General features: G+C 38.3%; 1 protein-coding gene and 1 long non-coding RNA gene across 2 annotated transcripts in view; both read right to left on the reverse strand.

The window, feature by feature from the left end:
• LOC144685408 (uncharacterized) overlaps positions 1-21065 on the reverse strand; it is a 1061419-nt gene that overhangs the window by 25949 nt on the left and 1014405 nt on the right. The gene's annotated exons all lie outside the window — the stretch shown is intronic.
• mrrf (mitochondrial ribosome recycling factor) overlaps positions 1-21065 on the reverse strand; it is a 45422-nt gene that overhangs the window by 12974 nt on the left and 11383 nt on the right. The window contains exons 2-5 of the mRNA XM_078549813.1: positions 17271-17482; positions 16305-16460; positions 11203-11321; positions 5056-5147 (exon numbers count right to left, since the gene is read on the reverse strand). Of these exons, the coding sequence (XP_078405939.1) occupies positions 5056-5147; positions 11203-11321; positions 16305-16460; positions 17271-17454 (551 nt within the window). The 5' untranslated portion in view covers positions 17455-17482. The remainder of the gene's footprint in view (positions 1-5055; positions 5148-11202; positions 11322-16304; positions 16461-17270; positions 17483-21065) is intronic.

The raw sequence follows: 21065 nt of genomic DNA on the forward strand, positions 1-21065 counted from the left end.
GCGGGAAGCGCTTTGCACTCCCTGTGCAGGCGGGGGGATTCCCTAAAAGTGAGAGTGCGCTCTTTCACACATGCACACAACAGAGCGCACATCTCTCAGAGGCCCCCCCACCATGTGAAAATGTCACATGAGATGGGACATGTTCATAATTTACACTATAACTTTATTAAACTTTTTAAAACCCTGCACGAAACCTCATCCCGCCGCTGGATGAGGTTTCATGTTTTCTCTATTTACCGCCGGGGCTCCTGGCCGACCCGCCAACCTTAAGGTTGGACGAGCAGGTCCTTTAATTGTTTAAATGATCCTGTGAATGGCCTCAATTGGCCACTGACAGGTCAGTGGGCCCGCAGCTGATTTTGCTGCGCCCCCGCCTTCCTGAAAATTTAAATGGGGCGGGGTGATGTCGGGGATTCCGCCCATCATCATCCCGCGTTGGCGAGCGGGCTCTGCCCCCTGCTCGCCGACAGCAAAATTCTGCCCACACATACATTGACACAGACCCCATTATTACTCTACAATAAATTCCAATAACATTAACAAAATGATTATATCTTCCTGACAACAGTCATGTTGTGTTGAATAGATAGCTCAAAATTGATGGGGCTCCAGGTTCAGATACCATCTATCCAAGGTGATTAAAGAGATAGGACCCATGCCTGCCCATATCTTTTAGACTGGATGTTTGGGTCAAGCAGTTATTTCAAATACAGGAGACAAATCAAAGCCAGGAACTACAGGTCTATCAGCCTATCACCCATTATTGAGAGAATGCTAGAAGGGATAAGAGATGTACTTTATAATCACTGCTAAAAAGAAATGGCCATTAGAAATTTACAACATGGCTTCTGAAAATACATGACATGCCTAACAAATTTATGAAGCGTATTTTGAGGAATTCATTAGGGTAGTAGATGATTGAAATCCTAGTATTTGATAGCGTATCCTCCCCCCCCCACAAAGTTACTTCACAAGATAAAATCTTCCTGCACAGTTCTTTCCTCTTTCAAAACTGTCATTATCATTCACCACCTCAAAAATCACACCCAGGCTGTCCCCATCGTTGCTAACCACCATTCTATCTCCAACTTCCATTTCTTCTCCAAGGGCCTCAGGCACAGCAAAGCCTCCCAGTTTTGTGCCCCTTTTTTTCCATAACTGGTCCTATAACCCAGTTTTGGTTTTCATACTAACAACAGCCCTAACTAAAATGAAGATGACATCCTCTGACTGTGGTGCTTTATCCCTCCTTTTTTCTCATGAATCTCCCTCCAGCGTTCAGCACAATGAGATCAGCACTATTTCTCCATTATCCAGCTCCATGCAATGCCACTATATGCTTCCATTCCTACCTATCTGAAAGTAACCCAAGGATCTTTAGCAATGGATTTTCTTCCTTTAACCACACCACAACCTCTGGAGTTCCTCAAGGAACCATTTTGCCCTCCTCCTTCTCCTCATACACATATGGCCCTCAGTGTCTATAGACTCAGGGTCATCTTCCACACTTATACAATGACACTCAGTTCCACCTCTCCACCATATTGTGTGACTGCCCCTGTGCAGTCAGACATCCAGTCTTGAATGTGTCATAACTTCCTTCAGCTTAACACTGGCAAAACCAAAACCATCTCAAAGTTCTTTTGCCCCCGATTCCATCCCTATCCCCATGGAATTGTCTCAGGTGAAGCAGCTTAGAATTTTTTTATATTAAATGCATTATATGTTATTTTGCTGTATAAGCATTAACTCAACAATTACTGCCTTATCCACAAGAAGGGATTATATGGATTTCAGCAAAGCCTTTGACAAGGTCCCGCATGGGAGACTTATAAAGAAGGCAAATGCACTTGGGATACAGGGTAATTTGATGAGGTGGATTCAAAATTGGCTTAGTTGTAAGAGACAGAGGGTGATGACAGACAGATGCTTTAGTGACTGGAAGCCAGTGTCCAGTGGCGTACCACAGGGATCTGTGCTCGGTCCCCTATTATTCGTCATTTATATAAACGAAATAGATGACTATGTGGGGGGTAGGATTAGTAAGTTTGCGGATGACACAAAGATTGGCCGGGTGGTTAACAGTGAGGTTGAGTGTCTTGGGCTACAGGAAGATATAGACGGGATGGTCAAATGGGCAGATAAGTGACAGATGGAATTTAACCCTGAAAAGTGTTAGGTGATACACTTTGGAAGGAGTAATTTGACAAGGAAGTATTCAATGAACGGCATGACACTAGGAAGTTCTGAGGAACAAAGGGACCTTGGCGTGTGTGTCCATAGATCTCTGAAGGCAGAGGGGCATGTTAGTGGGGTGGTGAAAAAGGCATATGGGACACTTGCCTTTATCAATTGAGGCATAGATTACCAAAGAAGGAAGATCATGTTGGAGTTGCATAGAACCTTGGTGAGGCCATAGCTGCAGTACTGTGTGCAGTTCTGGTTGCCACATTATAGGAAGGATGTGATTGCACTGGAGGGGGTGCAGAGGAGATTCACCAGGATGTTGCCTGGGATGAAACATTTAAGTTATGAAGAGAGGTTGGATAGACTTGGGTTGTTTTCGTTGGAGCAGAGAAGAATGGGGGGGACCTGATCGAGGTGTACAAGATTATGAGGGGCATGGACAGGGTGGATAGGGAGCAGCTGTTCCCCTTAGTTGAAGGGTCAGTCACGAGGGGATGTAAGTTCAAGGTGAGGGGCAGGAGGTTTGGGGGGATGTGAGGAAAAATCTTTTACCCAGAGGGTGGTGATGGTCTGGAATGCGCTGCCTGGGAGGGTGGTGGAGGCGGGTTGCCTCACATCCTTTAAAAAGTACCTGGATGAGCACTTGGCACATCATAACATTCAAGGCTATGGGCCAAGTGCTGGTAAGTGGGTTTAGGTAGGTAGGTCAGACGTTTCTCACGTGTCGGTGCAGACTCGATGGGCCGAAGGGCCTCTTTTGCACTGTGTGATTCTGTGAAGGGGGTAAAATCTAATTGTGAAAACTACAGGGGGATTTCCCTGAGACTCCTGCATGACATGACCGTCACTGTCCTGAGTAGAGGTTCTGTGTGATCGCTCCCATCTCGTTCACCATTTACCTGACCGTCATCGTCCACCTTATCCGAGATGAGCTACCACCTGGTGTCGACATTCAGTTTAGTCTGAAAGGGAAACTCTTCAACCTTGGTCACTTCTGTGCAAAAACAAAACTCACCACCATGGACATCCACGACCTTCAGTTTGTGGATGGCTGCTGTGTGATGGCTCATTCTGTACAGGACATGCAAAGGACGCTTAACCTCTTCAACACCTCATATAAGAGGCTTGGCCTGTCCTTAAACATCGCCAAGACGAAGGTGCTTCACCAACTTTCCCCAGGCCATCTGAACATCCCCCGCGCCAACCACGTAGATGGGGTGGCTCTGGAGTATGTGCAGCACTTCCCTTATCTCAGCAGCCACCTCTCCCAAGGGACTACAATCGAGGAAGTCCAACACCGAGTCAACTGCGCCAGCATTGCCTTCTGCAAGCTGCACCAACGTGTCATTGACAATAAGGACCTTTGGAAGTCAACAAAGGTTCTGGTTTATAAGGCCGTTGTGTTGACCACCCTCCTCTAATGCAGCGAAACATGGACTCTCTACCGACGGCACATTAGGATCCTTGGGAGTTTCCATCAGCAGTGCTTGTGTCGAATCCTAGGGATCAAATGGGAGAACCGCCATGCTAACGTGAGCATCCTCCATGAGGCTGCGTCTACAAGCATTGAAGCCCTGCTCCTGCAGAACCAACTCCGATAGACAGGCCATTATGTCCGGATGCCCGACACCCGCCTCCCTTGGCAGGTTCTCTTCTCACAGCTCTCCGTTGGCCAACGCTCAAAGGGCAGCCAAAGGGAAGGGTGTAAGGGCACGCTCAAGGTCACCCTAAAGCACAGAGGCATTAACACCACTGACCAGGAGGAGAATGATGCCAATCGCTCGACGTGGCACCACCTGGCCCATCAAGGCACAAGCCACTTTGGGGCTCAGTGACTCCACCCCGTGAGACAGAACGGCGGTGGATGAGGAAGAAGAAGGAAGCCGACTCGGGGCTGAGATTTCCACTCCTCCACGCAACAATGTGCTCCCACTGTGGAAGAACATGTGGATCCAGAATTGGGCTCCTCAGCCATCTGAAGTCTCACTAAGCCTGACAGACATCATCCTCGATTCCGAGGGACCGCCGATGAAGCATTAACTCAACAATTACTGCCGCTATTGTGTATCAGCTGCTGCTAGAGTCATTAAAGAACTAATTGTACACGCTATAACTTTAGTCTTTAGAAACTGTCTAAATGACAGAACTACCAGTAACCAGCAGGTTTTTGCTTGCTGTTGTGTACACAAAGGAATGGTTTTGGGCCAATTTAACACTCAATTAGATAATACTACTACTGAAGTGGATCCGACAACTTAAGATCAAGTTGTGTGAGAGTTCATGATTAAAAGAAGGCATGCGGTATTCTAAATGAATACTAAGTCATGCCTTAATAATTGGATTATTCTAAGTGATTACTGCACAGTTTTCAAATATTCCAATTGTCCTGAACTTAAGACAGACTTAGAAGAGATCAGCAAACTTGACAAAGAATTAGGAATGAAAACTATAGATTTACCAAAGCAATTACACTACTTAGAACTAGGGATTTTAAAAAATCATCTTATCCTAACAGTGTTTAAACTGGAGTTCTTGGCACACTTTTGAATCAGCAGCAAATTTACTTTCAAGTACTTAAGTTGGCTTTGTAATTTTCAAATATTCACATTTTACATTACATATTATTTCTCTGCATTTTACAAAGTATATTAAACTAGAGCAAGAAATAGGTAAAATATTTAACTCGCGTTATTTTCTGAATAAAGAAAACAGAACATTGGATTTTATGCAGAAATAATCTTCAAGAAAATTCACATTGCGATTTAGAAATTTAATTTTCAGCCGTAAGTATTTCTGCCAGCAACTGCCCTGTAATGACAGTCAGCAGACAAAGATGGAAACCTTAGGCATAACCTTCAAATTACTTACTTAGGAATTGGCACCCTGATCAGAGTCCCATCCACTTCTGGGTTCAGGTTCATTCCACTTTCTCTTATGGCCTTGGTGGCAGCCATCGTCGCCTGTGAACCAGATCAAAAGGTAAAGGGCATTAGCAGAATAATTACTTACAGATGACTGTTCCGTCTCCGTCCGGCTAATCTATTTGCCCAGAACATGGAAACGTTTACCTCTTTCACCAAGAATATCAGGAAGTTAGATTCAGTCCAAGCAGCTTTGATCCCACTGCGAATTGCGAGCTAAGTCCCCCTGCACACACAGGGATAAAATTGTGGTATTGCAGAGGAGGAGAAAGGAAGCGAAAAAAATTTTAAAAGAAAAAAGTTCTGCTTCTTTGAACATATTTTCAATGGTTTGAGGCCATCTATTTTAGAAACCACAAATTAATGCTCTAGGGAATAGTTGCAAAACCAAGAATTTTTTTTTAAATCTAAGTTTAAATTGGGTACCTAATCGAGTTTTAGATAGTATTTATTATAACAAATAAATGCATTTTCTAAATTATCAAGCAGACTTAAATTGAAGAGCAAAACCTAAATACACATTAAAAAAGTAATTTGCATAACCGTTAAAGGATACCGATCTGACATCAATAAAAACACAGGTAGGTAGTTTTAAGGAGCAATTTTTGGGCTGATCAGAAAGCAATGAACAGAAAGGACTTTATAATCAAAACCAGGTTTCCTCCTAATTGCGCTAAACACTTATTTTATTATGCACTGGACACAGAATTGCTCATTAATCAACTACGAATTATTTCTTGATAAAGTAGCAATAATGATATACATCAACATTAAGCAGTGAAACTGTGTCCACAGTGGCACTCCTTGCCAACCCAAATATGAACTCAAAACTTCAATAGAAAAACCCCTAAATCTAAGTGTATGAATTGCAAAGGTAATGAATAATTAAGATTGATTTCCAGCTAATCATCTCATCTTGGGTTCAGCTTTGGTCTCATTGTCTCTTCTACTTAATAATTTGTCTCCCTGCAGCAAACACCATCCACGTGACATGGATTTAGCAATTGGTCTGCTCCAAAGTCTCCACCGGTGCTTTTCCAAATCCATGTGCAAAAGTAGCCTTTTCTGATTTTTCCTTCCTCTCTCCCTAGGAACAAAGGGCTAATGGGGTCTTGGCCTTTAGCTCAAGGTAGCTGGAATTCAAAAGTGAGCAAGCAAAGCTTCGGTTGTACAAAAACTTGGTCAGAGCCCATGTGGGGAACTGCATTCAGTTTTGGACAACTAACTTCACGAGAGAATATACTGGCCTCGGAGAAAATACAGTGCGGAGTCACTAGCATAATACCAGGGCTTCAGGAGTTAAATTATGAGGGCAGGATGCATTAACTTGGCTGTATTTTCTTGAGTTTAGACAGTTGTGCTACGATCCAATTGAGGTTTTTAAAATGATAGTGATTCAATGGGATAGATACAGAGAAACTATTTTCTCTGGTGGAGGAATCAAAAAGAGAGCATAACCTTAAAAAGAGGGGTAGGTGATTTAGGAGTGAAATCAGGAAGCATTTTTCATCTGGAGCTCTCTCCCCCCAAAAGGTCATGGATGCTGAGTCAATTTAAGTTTTCAAGACTGAGATTGATAGATTTTTATTGGATAAGGGTATCAAATGAAATGCAGCAAAAGCTAATCCCCAGTCTGGGTAACTTCAGTCATGACAGCAGCTGGGGAACAACAATTAGCCTTCACGTCGTTGAGTAAGGGAGGAAAGCGTTAGTCAGGTTTCTCACTCCTGATCACTATCCAATGCAAAATGTAAGTATCGATGAGATTAGACTGGGTTGTGAGGCTTTTTATTCTCAAACAGTTTGTCTTGGCTTACACATTTTTAAAAAATGGTCACTTGGCCGAGGTAGCAGAATGCTGCTATCCCTATAAAACAATACTCCAGTAAAAGTCAACCTTGAGGAAAAAAGTAGAGAAATAGGAAAAAAGGAGAAATGAAGAATGTTAATGATGCTGGCACTTAGTACAAATAAAAGCAATTAATATCCTCTGAGGGATATTTTTAACATTCCTACAGAGGTGGTTTATAAGCCAGATGTCAAAAACCAAGCTAAAGCTACTTGTAAATCTCAGTATAGATCTCGCACTTTGCTTGTACTGTACTAATGGTTCCCATGGCAAATGTAGATAGGACATGTACATGCTGCTTAAGCAGCAACCTTTTCTTAAGTGATGTTTGTCAAACAAATTGTGGTATTCTTTTGAAAGATAGTATTAACCACCAAATGGAAAAGTGTCAACATGGCAGAAAGTATTTTTTTAAATTAGCACAGCGATAGAAATAACAAGTTAGTAAAGCAGATATAACAATAACAACCAGTTTATATAGTGCTTCTAACTTAAAAAAAAAACTCCTTCACAGAGGCGTAATCAAAAAGATATGGATGCCACATGAAAGAGTATATTAGGAGGGGGTTGTAAGGAGGAAATGCAGGTGGAGAAGCAGATGGGCTGAGGCAAGGAATTCTCGAGAATGAGGCTTGGGTGGTTGAAGGCATGGCTACCAATCATGGGGCAAAGGGTAACATCACCATCACTGTCTGTGCTAACTCCAGTCAGATATTGTGAGTTCACCATACTCTACTGAGGATAGCTAACCAAACTGCTTACATTGCTATCTTTGCATCTGCTTATTTTTCCACTCCCCAAGAGGGATTAAATGGTTTATTCACCAATATATCTGAAACACCAACTGAAGTAACAGAACATTTTCTTATCTGTTTGGTTGTTGATGGGAAGGCCTCTTGTCTCTTTCATATTCTCCAGTTACTAGCTTTCAATGCAGAGGAGGTCTTTCCATTTAAAATTGTTTTTTTATCCATTTGCCCCTTTCTGTGTTATCCAATGGGCAATAAGAGAAATAAACAATCAGCTCTGAGATCCTAGCCTATCATCTGAAGTGTTCAACTGGTTTTCAAAACATATTAGATACATTTAGGAAAAATTAAATGTGTTTTATTATAATAGTGAAAATTCGAATTTTCACTATTTGTACACAAACTGTTTTTCTAGGTCTAGGCAGAATAAAAATGACGGGAAATAGTGTTAATTGCCTTCTAAACATTGTAGTGACTACAAATAGCCTAACACAATTACAGTCACTCAATGTTCTTAACAGTGAATAAAACACCCAGATTGTTCAGAGACAAAATAATTCAGTATTATGTCGTCCTTGCATAAATGTCTGTACAGTAGATTTAGATCTGGGTTGTTTTGACAGACCAGCTCCCTTTTATTCAAACACAAAGAGAAATCAGAATGTGATAAGTAAGCTCAGTTTGCCTTTCTGGTGATGAAAGCAGAAACACCAATGTCTTTAAATGACAAACAGTCACAAGCAGACAGGAAAGTGGCGACAACATAAAGATAAATCACTTTACTTCTTTTATACCTGGCATTAACAGTATAACAGTCAAATTTTCTAAAGTTGTGAAACTTAAATCTATGCAGTTACTCCAATATGGAAATATGATCTTTGTTAACTGGATTGTTTCTACTTAGAAAATTCATGGTACTCTAAGTTTTACTAAAGTGTCATTAACTAGCAGTAATTTTGCATTTCTATTCAGTCATTAAGGACAGTGTAAAAACCAATGGGAATTGAGGGAACAGAAAACAAAATCAATCAACCTTGTTTGCTGCCCTAATATCCCTTGGTGGGAAATATGTCTACGTCAAGAGAGGACAGAATTAGGTGAGGCTGCAATGCCTTCCGTGGATAAACAGTCTACCAAAACTCATTTAGAATCATATATTAAGAACGATTTAGGAACATAGGAAGAGGAATAGGCCATTTAACCCCTCAGTTTTAAAATTAACAATTTACCTCACATCAACTGCCTTATGCAGAACAGAGATCCAAACTTCTACCACAGTCTGCGTGTACCAATATTTCCTAACTGAAAGGCCTGGCTCTAATTTTTAAGCTATGTCCTCTGGTCTTAGATTCACCATTTGTTGAGCGAGTTACTGGAGGGTTCCAGTGCCACAGAACCATACCCCACATGTGGCAGCACCTTCAGGAGAGAAATAGAGTCACTGCCAGAAAACTGTAGCGTGCCAGAGTGTTGGAACAAATTATAGTTCACAAAGATAAAGGAAAATAGCAGAACCCTTATTGTTATGACAGTTGTATTAACAATACTTTTGTCTTTGTAACCACATTCATAACAGTAAAAGGCATTATCAAAGTAAGCAGGGCAATTTTGCACAATTGTAGTGAAACCTCTGTTTACCGAGCAAACATGTTTCTGAATAAGACAATACAAGGTGGAAGTGTGGCTCATTTCCTTCTCATGAAAGATGTTTTGGAATAGAGTACTTAAAAGTTAAAATAGGTTTTGAACAATCCATCATCTTGTCATACAGTAAACAACAGGCTTTATTGTAATTGAGCATGAGTTTTAACTGAATGGCTCACTCTTTTCATGGTGGTAGCCTTTGAAACATAGTATAATCAAATATCCAGCAGAATGTGTTATTTAAAACTGGTTAGAAATCATGCAGATTATAAAGAGGCTATGCAGTCTAACTCACCAGGACTGGTGCTAGCTCTTCAGCTAGTGTTATATAGTGTCACATTTCTTTCAGCTTTTCCCATTATCCTTTCATTGCTTATTTCATTCCCTTCTTAAATTATATAGTTTCTGCCATAATAACTAATTGCAATAAAGCATTCCATAATTTAATAATCTTCTATGTAAAAAAATCTAACTTCTCTTATTCTTCTCATTCCTATTTTGAGTTTAAGTCCCCTTGTTAACGATTTGATAACCGGTGAACACCAGTTTTCATTGTCCTTTCCAAATATTTCCTAATTTTGAAAATTTAAATAAAATGTACTTAACAGGTTCACAGTGCTTTTACAGATTGGAAAATATTACATATCATATCACCTAGCAGTGAAAAAGCACTGCAGTGCACTCATCTGCCAAGCTGCTGAGCTACAAGAGGATGCCCATGATTCACCACACAGAAAGTTCCCAATTTTCAGGAGGCTGTGAGGAATAAATGCACTTCCCACCAAGAATGAGGAACTGCACAACTCCTAGTGGCCTGTTAGATGGCAGAATGCCTTACCCCCACCACTTCAGTCAGTAGTGTGAACTGTAAGGAAAGAATGAGATAAGTGCTTTGGATCTCTATTTAGTTTTGCGACAATTGCACACTGATTGCGTGTGGGATGTATTTTAAGATGGTGGTCTGATTCTGAATATAAGTGTAGAACGCTATTAAAAATCAAGGATCTGCATGACTTTTATGCTTAGTACTTTCAGTAAAGTCCCGCCATTCACGACTTCCTTTTTCGCGAATTCGCTTATCCATGCAAAAGTCTTTGTACACCAGATAGCCCATTGCGGGCCCAAATGTTTGCTTATCCGCAGTTTTAAAGATGAAAAATAGAAGCCAACTATAGAAAATGCAGAAAAAAAGAAAAACTGCCTAAATGAAGTTAAAAAAAACGGAAACAGTCCATGACGTATTTCCTGCAGTAAAAAATGCACATGTTTGTCTGCCATTGTTGCACATGGGTTTTCGTTGTTGCTGTAATTTAATTCCTGATCACAGTCCACCTCCACTCTCAAATAAAGGACTATGAGACAAATTTTACATTGTTCTCGTTTTATTGTTTTATTAAACAATTGCTCCAGTAAATTTCTCTTTAAATTTATTAAGAGCATAGCTTTTATTGCCTTTGATCCTTTATACATGTCAAATTTTAGGATGGCTGGAACCTAACTAATTGACTCTCATTGTAAAGTATGTTCGTCGTTTGCAAATTTTTGCGGGAACGTAACCCCTATACTTTAGAGCTGTACTTAAATAGAGTTCATTAGTTTATATTTTTTTAAAGGTATATTTTATTCTTCTAGATTACATAGGCTATAACAAAAGAGCTACTACATTTTATCACGGAAATGCAATTTCTTAATTGAATAATTAGTGTTGTAAACACAATTATATTGTTTTTCCTTGACCAATATTTAGCTATATACCAAATAAAAGTTAAATAGGCACATATCACTAACTACAACCACAAATATCTTACGCTTACAGAATATAAATATGTGCACATTCTACACATTAACTCACCTCAGGGAAACTTGTCATATTTACCAAGATTAGTTGAGGTGACTTCAGGGAGATTTGTCCCAGATGATTCAATGGAAATTTTCCATTATCAGTAGTAACTGTTATATGATCCAAAGCACCTAAAGAAAATACCATGTTTCCAGCACATGGTGACAGTATTTAACAAACAAGATCAAGTAAATGTAAAATGGAGCACTTTTGGATAACATTTCTATAGTAATAGATGTACTTGTTTAAATTGAATGTTCATAGATCACAAATGGCTCTTCCCTGTATTCAATTCAGAATTATTCCCACGATTCACTGAGAAATTCCCATACTTTTATCCTACTTATAGGTCATAGAACATAGGTCCTGAGAGACAATCTCCTGTAAATTATAGAAATTCAGCTCAATTTTATCTCTTAACAAACTGCCTCGCAGCAACACACAGTTAAAATTATATGTCAAATGCAATTGATGAATGGCATACTACAACTCACTGGCTGCCTGTGGCACATTTTAGGTCCTGAAACTACAAAGCAGCCATTTTGGAAATAGGCAGAAAACAATGGAGACCCAAAACTGCTGATTCTATACTTTTGCTGTTTTCTTCTTGTGATCAGAAATAAGTTTCTTTTAAAATAGAAGAAAGCTTCAAGCTGCTGAATAATTGTGTCTTCTGGGCTGCTGTCAACATAAATCAATGATATAATCCTGATAATCCCAAAATTTCACACCACAGCATCCATGCACAATAGAAATATGGAGCTGTTTCTGGTTATTATTATGAAAACGAGTCAGGTATATAATAATCATTGATGAATTAGTTTCTTCAAGTAACTATATTAGAGAATCCTATTGGATAATAGGACATCATCTTATAAATCCAAGTGAGGAAGAACTTCCTGCAGATGTTTGATCTTGTAATATGAAGTCTTTATGGTTTTAATTTCCAGAAAGTCTTCCTTGATTATGTTAATAGCCTTCATGAGGCAAAAGGAGCTGACTATTTTCTGTAAATCTATCTGAATTAACAGCTCCCTTCTACAGGTATGACTGAAATAAATTTTGGTTCAGTGGTATAAGAAAATAGGAGGTTTAGAAATTCAATTCTGATAATAAGTGAAGCCTAACTAACATAATTATTTTGTCAATGTTACAATAAATACAGCTTTAATAATTTTTATTTACAGCAAACATGGACAGAAATATTAACATCACATGACTTCAGATGTAGGACCTCATATTTAATCCAAAAAGAACTCTGGTATCTGACAACTGTTCCATTACAAACAAATCAAGAGCTCAGCTTTACAGCCCAGCATCCATTCACATTCTGGCTCCATCATTTGTTTTCCAATTTTATAATCAACTCACATAAAGCTAAGATAACTATTATTGGGACTTGCTGACTATACCACAGAATTCAGGGCAAGGTAAATACTTGTTGAATGGTTTATTATTTATCATGCCATATGGCAATTAAAAGTTTCAAGTATCAAAATTTCTTTTCTGTCTGTTGAACATAAGCAAGATAATACGGAATGATGCCTCAGCATGTTACATGATGTGTAATATTTTGCTCCTACTATTCCACATGCCACAAATTCTGATGCACTTAACTTGTTGGCAGAAACATTGAAAGAAAAGTTAATTTTACTACTGGCAGCTCATTCTCAAAATTGTTATAGTTCAATAGAATCAGCAATTTTTTATTTGGAAGTTTCATGTCAACACTTAATCAGCCAAGGTGAAAAAACAATTCCTTAAATGATAGAACTAGGCACTTGATAGCTTGCTAGATATTTGGAACACAATTGTTATTTTTTTCTGCCTTGGGATGCTGTTACCTGTCAGCCTATATGGAAAACCATCTGCAAACACTTCTGCTAGACAGTTTTGACATGTGCCTCCTACAAAAACCATTTTCAGGAAGCTATTAGCAAAAATGGATTCTTCCTGGTCAGGACCATGGTAAGAAAGGGCTCTGGAAGGTCGTACAAAGTGACCAAAGTATAATGTAGCATACCCAAAGCATGATTATGCGCAATGCATGTGAATTTTATAAAGTGTGGAATATCAAAACTTGGGAAGCTTGAATGTGGGACAGCTGATGCCATTTGCTTTTTTAAACTGGTATTTGGATTTCTTTTTAAATTGGTATATAATTAAAAATAATTGAGCATTAAATGTCCTATGTAACTTTCAAATGAAAAATTCCACAGCACTTTCCTGAAATACTTTAAATTCAGATTACTGAAATGAGCAATTAGGAAATAGTTTATCATTTTCATAAGACTTAGCAGGGAGAAGAGGGCATGCTCCATTTTTATTTAACATCACACTTTTGGGAGCAAAAAGTAAAATCGTACTCTTTACGGTTTTGTGAAAAGATAATAATTATGGATAGCTTCCCGTTCAGTTGCAATATTCTCCAAAAGTGAAAATGGAACACTGTGAATTTCTGGAACACTGTGAATTTCGGGTCTTCAGACAATAATTTCTGGAAGCTATTAGGGTTTCACACCACAGATCTTTCAAATATAAAGTTTGGCTAATCTCCCATCCTGACGTTTTAGCTTCTAGAACTCAGACAAATAATGTAACGAAATTTAGCCTGGGGCAGATTTCAGCAAACCCAGGAACACTTAATTCAGGCACTTGACTATAAAAATAGTGTCGCACCAGCAAAAGGACAGTCTCACAGCAGTGGAAATGAAGGTCAATTCTGCCAAACAAAATGAGTGATTACTTGAGCAGCAATTTAGGTATTGGATACATTGTGGGGAGCCAAATCAGCTTGTTGGGTAATGAATAAAAATACGTAAAATGGAGGTCACCTTACTGTCTTGTATTATGACTGCGATTTTAATGAGAAGAGACATTCTGATCACATTGTAGTGGGCTGGTAGCCACTCTGACCACAAGCAGCTTAATATTCCACTGTAATGCTATGTGGACTATTGATGGCTATTATGTGTGGCATTTTTTAAAAAGTGCTGGTTAACGTTATGTAGGAACTGGTGAGTGGCAAAAGCAAAATTCTGGGTGACCTGTGATAGTACATGTATGGTGACACTGGAAGGATCATGCTGTATGAAAAAGTAGTTCCAGCCAACAAAGCAAAATGAATAAGCCCACAAACACAGTATAATTCAGTGTGTTTTATCACACACACAGTATAATTCAGTGTGTTTTATCACACACACAGTATAATTCAGTGTGTTTTATCACACACACAGTATAATTCAGTGTGTTTTATCACACACACAGTATAATTCAGTGTGTTTTATCACACACACAGTATAATTCAGTGTGTTTTATCACACACACAGTATAATTCAGTGTGTTTATCACACACACAGTATAATTCAGTGTGTTTTATCTCTCACACAGTATAATTCAGTGTGTTTTATCACACACACAGTATAATTCAGTGTGTTTTATCACACACACAGTATAATTCAGTGTGTTTTATCACACACACAGTATAATTCAGTGTGTTTTATCACACACACAGTATAATTCAGTGTGTTTTATCACACACGCAGTATAATTCAGTGTGTTTTATCACACACGCAGTATAATTCAGTGTGTTTTATCACACACGCAGTATAATTCAGTGTGTTTTATCACACACGCAATATAATTCAGTGTGTTTTATCACACACGCAGTATAATTCAGTGTGTTTTATCACACACACAGTATAATTCAGTGTGTTTTATCACACACGCAGTATAATTCAGTGTGTTTTATCACACACGCAGTATAATTCAGTGTGTTTTATCACACACACAGTATAATTCAGTGTGTTTTATCACACACGCAGTATAATTCAGTGTGTTTTATCACACACGCAGTATAATTCAGTGTGTTTTATCACACACGCAGTATAATTCAGTGTGTTTTATCACACACGCAGTATAATTCAGTGTGTTTTATCACACACGCAGTATAATTCAGTGTGTTTTATCACACACACAGTATAATTCAGTGTGTTTTATCACACACGCAGTATAATTCAGTGTGTTTTATCACACACAGTATAATTCAATGTGTTTTATCACACACGCAGTATAATTCAGTGTGTTTTATCACACACGCAGTATAATTCAGTGTGTTTTATCACACACGCAGTATAATTCAGTGTGTTTTATCACACACGCAGTATAATTCAGTGTGTTTTATCACACACGCAGTATAATTCAGTGTGTTTTATCACACACAGTATAATTCAATGTGTTTTATCACACACGCAGTATAATTCAGTGTGTTTTATCACACACGCAGTATAATTCAGTGTGTTTTATCACACACGCAGTATAATTCAGTGTGTTTTATCACACACGCAGTATAATTCAGTGTGTTTTATCACACACGCAGTATAATTCAGTGTGTTTTATCACACACGCAGTATAATTCAGTGTGTTTTATCACACACGCAGTATAATTCAGTGTGTTTTATCACACACGCAGTATAATTCAGTGTGTTTTATCACACACGCAGTATAATTCAGTGTGTTTTATCACACACGCAGTATAATTCAGTGTGTTTTATCACACACGCAGTATAATTCAGTGTGTTTTATCACACGCAGTATAATTCAGTGTGTTTTATCACACACGCAGTATAATTCAGTGTGTTTTATCACACACACAGTATAATTCAGTGTGTTTTATCACACACACAGTATAATTCAGTGTGTTTTATCACACACGCAGTATAATTCAGTGTGTTTTATCACACACGCAGTATAATTCAGTGTGTTTTATCACACACACAGTATAATTCAGTGTGTTTTATCACACACACAGTATAATTCAGTGTGTTTTATCACACACACAGTATAATTCAGTGTGCTTTATCACACACACAGTATAATTCAGTGTGTTTTATCACACACACAGTATAATTCAGTGTGTTTTATCACACACACAGTATAATTCAGTGTGTTTTATCACACACAGCATAATTCAGTGTGTTTTATCACACACATAGTATAATTCAGTGCGTTTTATTTTTAAAGCCTCTAGGTTTTCAAAGTTTTATGTTTTTAGAGTAGGATCAATAATTACTATGAAAGTTTACCAAAATACACCGTACATCCATCAAGCTTACCTGGTGAGGTTCTTATATTTAGATTCTTCCCATAATCATTTTTGAGATTCTCAATGATTTCCAGCATTTCTTGTTTTAATTCATTGAGGTTAATAACGTCCTCCACTAAAGCAGCATTGATGTTCACTCGAGGTCCTGGCTGTCCTTTAGATTTCACTACAAGTTACAATCAGCAACAGTTCAGGTACATTATACTGCAGGTATAAAGAAACTATAAGCTAATGTAAGTTCAACACACAGTAACTTGGCACTGGGAGCTCATCTGTAAATAGCTGAAATCATTTGAGTTTACATAGGTTTACCTGCCACAGCTGTTATATTGAGGCAGGGTCATTTTGTGTTTGGACACAAAAGAGACTGGGATAATTCAGTAATTAGGTCACTTCTTGTTACTCCTCTATTCTGTATACCAAATTAAGTAGGATGTTTTCTTGTTTGTTGACTGGTCTTTGTATACAGTGCTATAATGCTGCTCGTTTTCAAATATTTAACTAAAATCTTCATTAAACTCATCTGGGCAAATGTTCTCATGTGATAACTGCCTTAGAATGACATTCTAGTGGCGGTATTTGCATTTTGCTGTCTGTGTAACCAACAGATATTTTTAGTAATCACTTGGAAAGGCTTTGTAAACATTTACATTTCATAAACTAGCAAAAATCTGTGGAGAAAGAAATATTTTGCTTTATACTGAATTTAGAGATGAATACTGTACACACTTGCATCCCACAAAATAAGTTCCCAGACTATGGGATTTCAAGCCCAAAATAAGATTACATTTTGAACCAATACTTCAACCATTACTAGCTGAATTACAAAAACTAAACTGAACCAGATGACTTTCTATATTAGTATCACAAACATAATTAAAAAGACAAATGATTTCAATAACTAAATGTACACGTTTTTCATTTCTGCATATTATATGTCATAAAAAAGGGAGAAGTAAGAAGGGAGGGTAGTTACCTTTGGTCTTCTTAGTAGCAAGTGGTCGTCTCAGGGATACATGTAGGGCCCCACACTGCTTGCAATTATCCAGGAACACAGCTGCAGGTCCTACCCGGCTCTCCAGTGTTGGTCGCACGAGAAGTGGTCGGAATTTGTACAGCGTGAGTCCTAGCTGGTACATCTGTCTCAGCACAATCGACATTGTGCAGGGAACTGCTTTTAATCGTTACCTGGAGTATAGCAGAAAAGCATTTTCGGGGTTGAGGAAGAGTTCAAAAAGACTCCGTGAGACCAATGCAAGACAGGGAAGCTTTCAGCAGATTGTTAACATCATTAAAAATTTCATTTCGCTCACTTGCTTTAGTTTTCCCAGGCCTCTGTCAGTGAGTCGCCTATCTATTTCCAATCTGGCACGGCAGACTTTTCCTTCAACATCTTCCGACATTCAAAACTAAACTCGTTTTATTCCAGATAAAAGCAAAACACTATGGATGCTGGAAATCTGAAATAAAAACAGGAAGTACTGGAAAAACTCAGCAGGGCTGGCAGCATCTGTGGAGAGAGATATTAAATATTAAGATAACAGCAAAATATTTCTCTCTCCTCAGACGCTGCCAGACCTGCTGAGTTTACCAGCATTTTCTGTTTTTATTTAATTTTATTCCAGGTTTTTTCATTAAGGATTTTTTACACATGGCCTAAAATAACTGCTTCCAACTCAATGTAGATTTCAATGACATGCGGCCTCAGAAAAGTATTGCCAATCAACTATTACACTGAGTATTTAAGCTGTGATTGACACCAGCTGGTATCTTGTGCATAACCAAAGCTTTAAAGCACATTTATCAAAGGTCGGTGCATAGCTGTTACAGGGAGAGGGAAGATACTAAAGTGCAGCAAATATCCTGCAAATTTGAACAATTTGTATTAGTCTCCAATAATTAAGGTAGGTCTTGGAGTTCTATTCAATTTTTTGGTTGAATTTAATGCTGATCAAGGTGACTGATGCCAGTGCTGGGAAACAGAAACCTTTTCCACTTTTAACACCCACTGAACCATTTTCCAGTTCAGGTATAACACAGGCCAGGTGCAGAATAAAGTTCATTCCACTCTATCCCTTCAATGCACCATAAACCAATTTTCACAACAGCAAGCCCTGCTACAGGGGTGTGAATGTTTCCAATTTTCACACAAACCATCCTGGTGGCCTCTGAATGAGATTGCTAATTAGTGCTCTATTTCGAGCAGCTTTGTGTTGTAGATTTATTCCCGTTAGGAACCGGGTTCAAGCTGCCCAAACCATTTTATGTAGGACCTTTATAACAGAAAAGGGAATCATTAATCTGCATGTCTGGACTGAATTTGAATGCAAGTCCCATAGATAAAAGAACAGGTTTAAATTCAACAAGTCACCCAGTATCCTAAAATAGACTGAATATCAATAACACTCGAAGTCATAGTCATGAAGATTTCACCTCGTTATGAGAGGATAAATTACACTGGCTCAGTGCATACATTTCACAGTATTAATTGCCTACATCAGTCAGCGGTACTAAAATCTCAGCTGAGTGTTCCTGGTTTGTTACTTATCCGACTCTTAAGTATTCTGACTGATATATCATTCTCTATATCCTGTGAAAAGAGTTCTAAACACAACAAACAATGCATCACAAACTATTAGTATTTCCCTCTTAACCCAGTCAAATTAACTCAATTGAGAATCTCAATCAATTATTTAAAGTTCTTATTCACTAATTGTGTTAATGCATCTGGTTTTGTTATACCTGAAAAAGTTGCTAATAAAATTAATAATAGGGATCCTTTATTTAATAGTTGCTCAACAGCTAGGAATGGTGTTACTGTCTAAAATTACAAGCAGCTAAGCGGAATCTACTGAATGCAGACTAGTTACAGAATTGCATAGTAGTTCCCAGTATATTTGTGGTAAACAAATCAGAATTTTAATACCTTTAGTTTAAACAGCAAGGTGTATCAAAGACATAGAGGGCAGTAAAACAAAACAAAAATGATAAAAATCCTTCCATAAAACTAAAGCCACTAGAAAAACAGAAGCAGTGATTTTGGAACAGTAATTTTATTTTGATGTTCTGACGCCTTTTTAAGCTCACATGTGGTTTGATGAGGGCATCTGAACCCCTCCTCCGTCCCCACAAATAAATTACCGTTTTGTAATGACTCCCAAAGTATTTATCCATAGCATGGTATTTCCTGGTAACAGTGAAACAAGGCTGCAGTCATATTTGTAGTGCAAGTCTAAAGTTAAAACCCTAGCTCACTCCAGAACAAAAAGGCTTGAGATTCCCTGCATCTAGTCACATGCAGCACTTCCAAATCTCAGGTGTGGCTTTTGACCTTTAAAGTGATGTCAGTAGTGGGATTCAAAGAGCCAGTGTGATGGTTTTACAAGCAAGAGAAGGAGTTGAGAAGTGTAACTGAACCAACAGCAGCATGCCTGACGTTTTCAGCAGTAGAGGAAGCAGAATATTGCAAGGTGGGCAAGCAGGATACACAGAGGGTAAACAGTGATGAGAGAAACCTGGCTGGTGATCATGAATCAACATCGAGCTGATTTCAGCTTCACAGGATCAGCTTGTTCATTGGATTCTATTAGAAGAGTGAAGGACTGAACTGAACCTACAAGATATTTTTAAATAAAAACGTTTTTCAAATGATGAACTATTATCCTTCCATTGCATTATCTGATAGATAAGTATCATTTCCTTTGAAAAGAGATTGGGGAAGGCAAATGGATTGAAATGATAGAACATGCATTGCAAGCGTTTTTAAGTTGCTGTTGCTAAGATGAAGTCTTTCCTTTATGGAATTAAGTCTAGGCTTGTGCACACAATTTCAAAATAAATACTGGATGTAATTATCATCTTAGGTGTCATTCATTTGTTTCATAACATATAACGGAGTGTAGAATGAAATGCTCAGTGTGCATTTCTCTGTACAGTTATGCTATTTTGTTGATAATTATGCCACTCATCTGGACTGCCACTCAGATTACAGTTTAGAGGAGAGGATGCATCTGTTGGTTTGGCTCTGCTTTGAATACAAAGTTTACAACCAAACCAGCGATTCATAATAAAAATATCAGGAAAAGAAAGTATGAGGATAAATATTGCTCATTCTTACCAAAGTAGGAGCTTGCCTACAAAGGCAAAATGCTGAAGATGCTGGAAAACTGAAATAAAAACAGAACCATAGGAAAATCTTACCAAACTATGCATAGTCAGCCCTGAAATGGCAAAGATGGTTCATATAATTCCTATAATGCTCCACACCCACAAAAAAAAAACAGGCAATCTCCTATTACTAAAACAGAAAATGCTGGAAATGCTTAGCAGGTCAGGCAACATCTATGGAGAGAGAAACAGAGCTCTGATGAAGGTAATTGACCTGAAACATTAACTCCGTTTCTCTCTCCACAGAAGCTGCAAGGCCGGCTGAGTATTTCCAGCATTTTCTGTTTTAGTTACAGGAGATTGCCTGATTTTTGTGGGTGTGGAGCATTATAGGAATTGTATGAACCATCTTTGCCATTTCAGGTCTGACTATGCATAGTTTGGTAAGATTTTTGTATGGTTTTGAAGTTTTTTTTGTGTATTCATACTGCAGCAAGAAAACTGGGAGTAAATCACTCTGAGTTCACTTTAGGTCATGAGAGCTGATTCGTTGACAATTCTAAAATCAGATCAAAATTCCCAGTAATTTATTGGTAACAAAACTTTCAGAATGCATTCACCAAGAGAGAAGAACCTGCGATTTTTTTTTGTAAGCAAGAAGCCT

The sequence above is a fragment of the Cetorhinus maximus genome, chromosome 10, assembly GCF_964194155.1.
Source record: "Cetorhinus maximus chromosome 10, sCetMax3.hap1.1, whole genome shotgun sequence".
Classification (NCBI taxonomy): domain Eukaryota; kingdom Metazoa; phylum Chordata; class Chondrichthyes; order Lamniformes; family Cetorhinidae; genus Cetorhinus; species Cetorhinus maximus.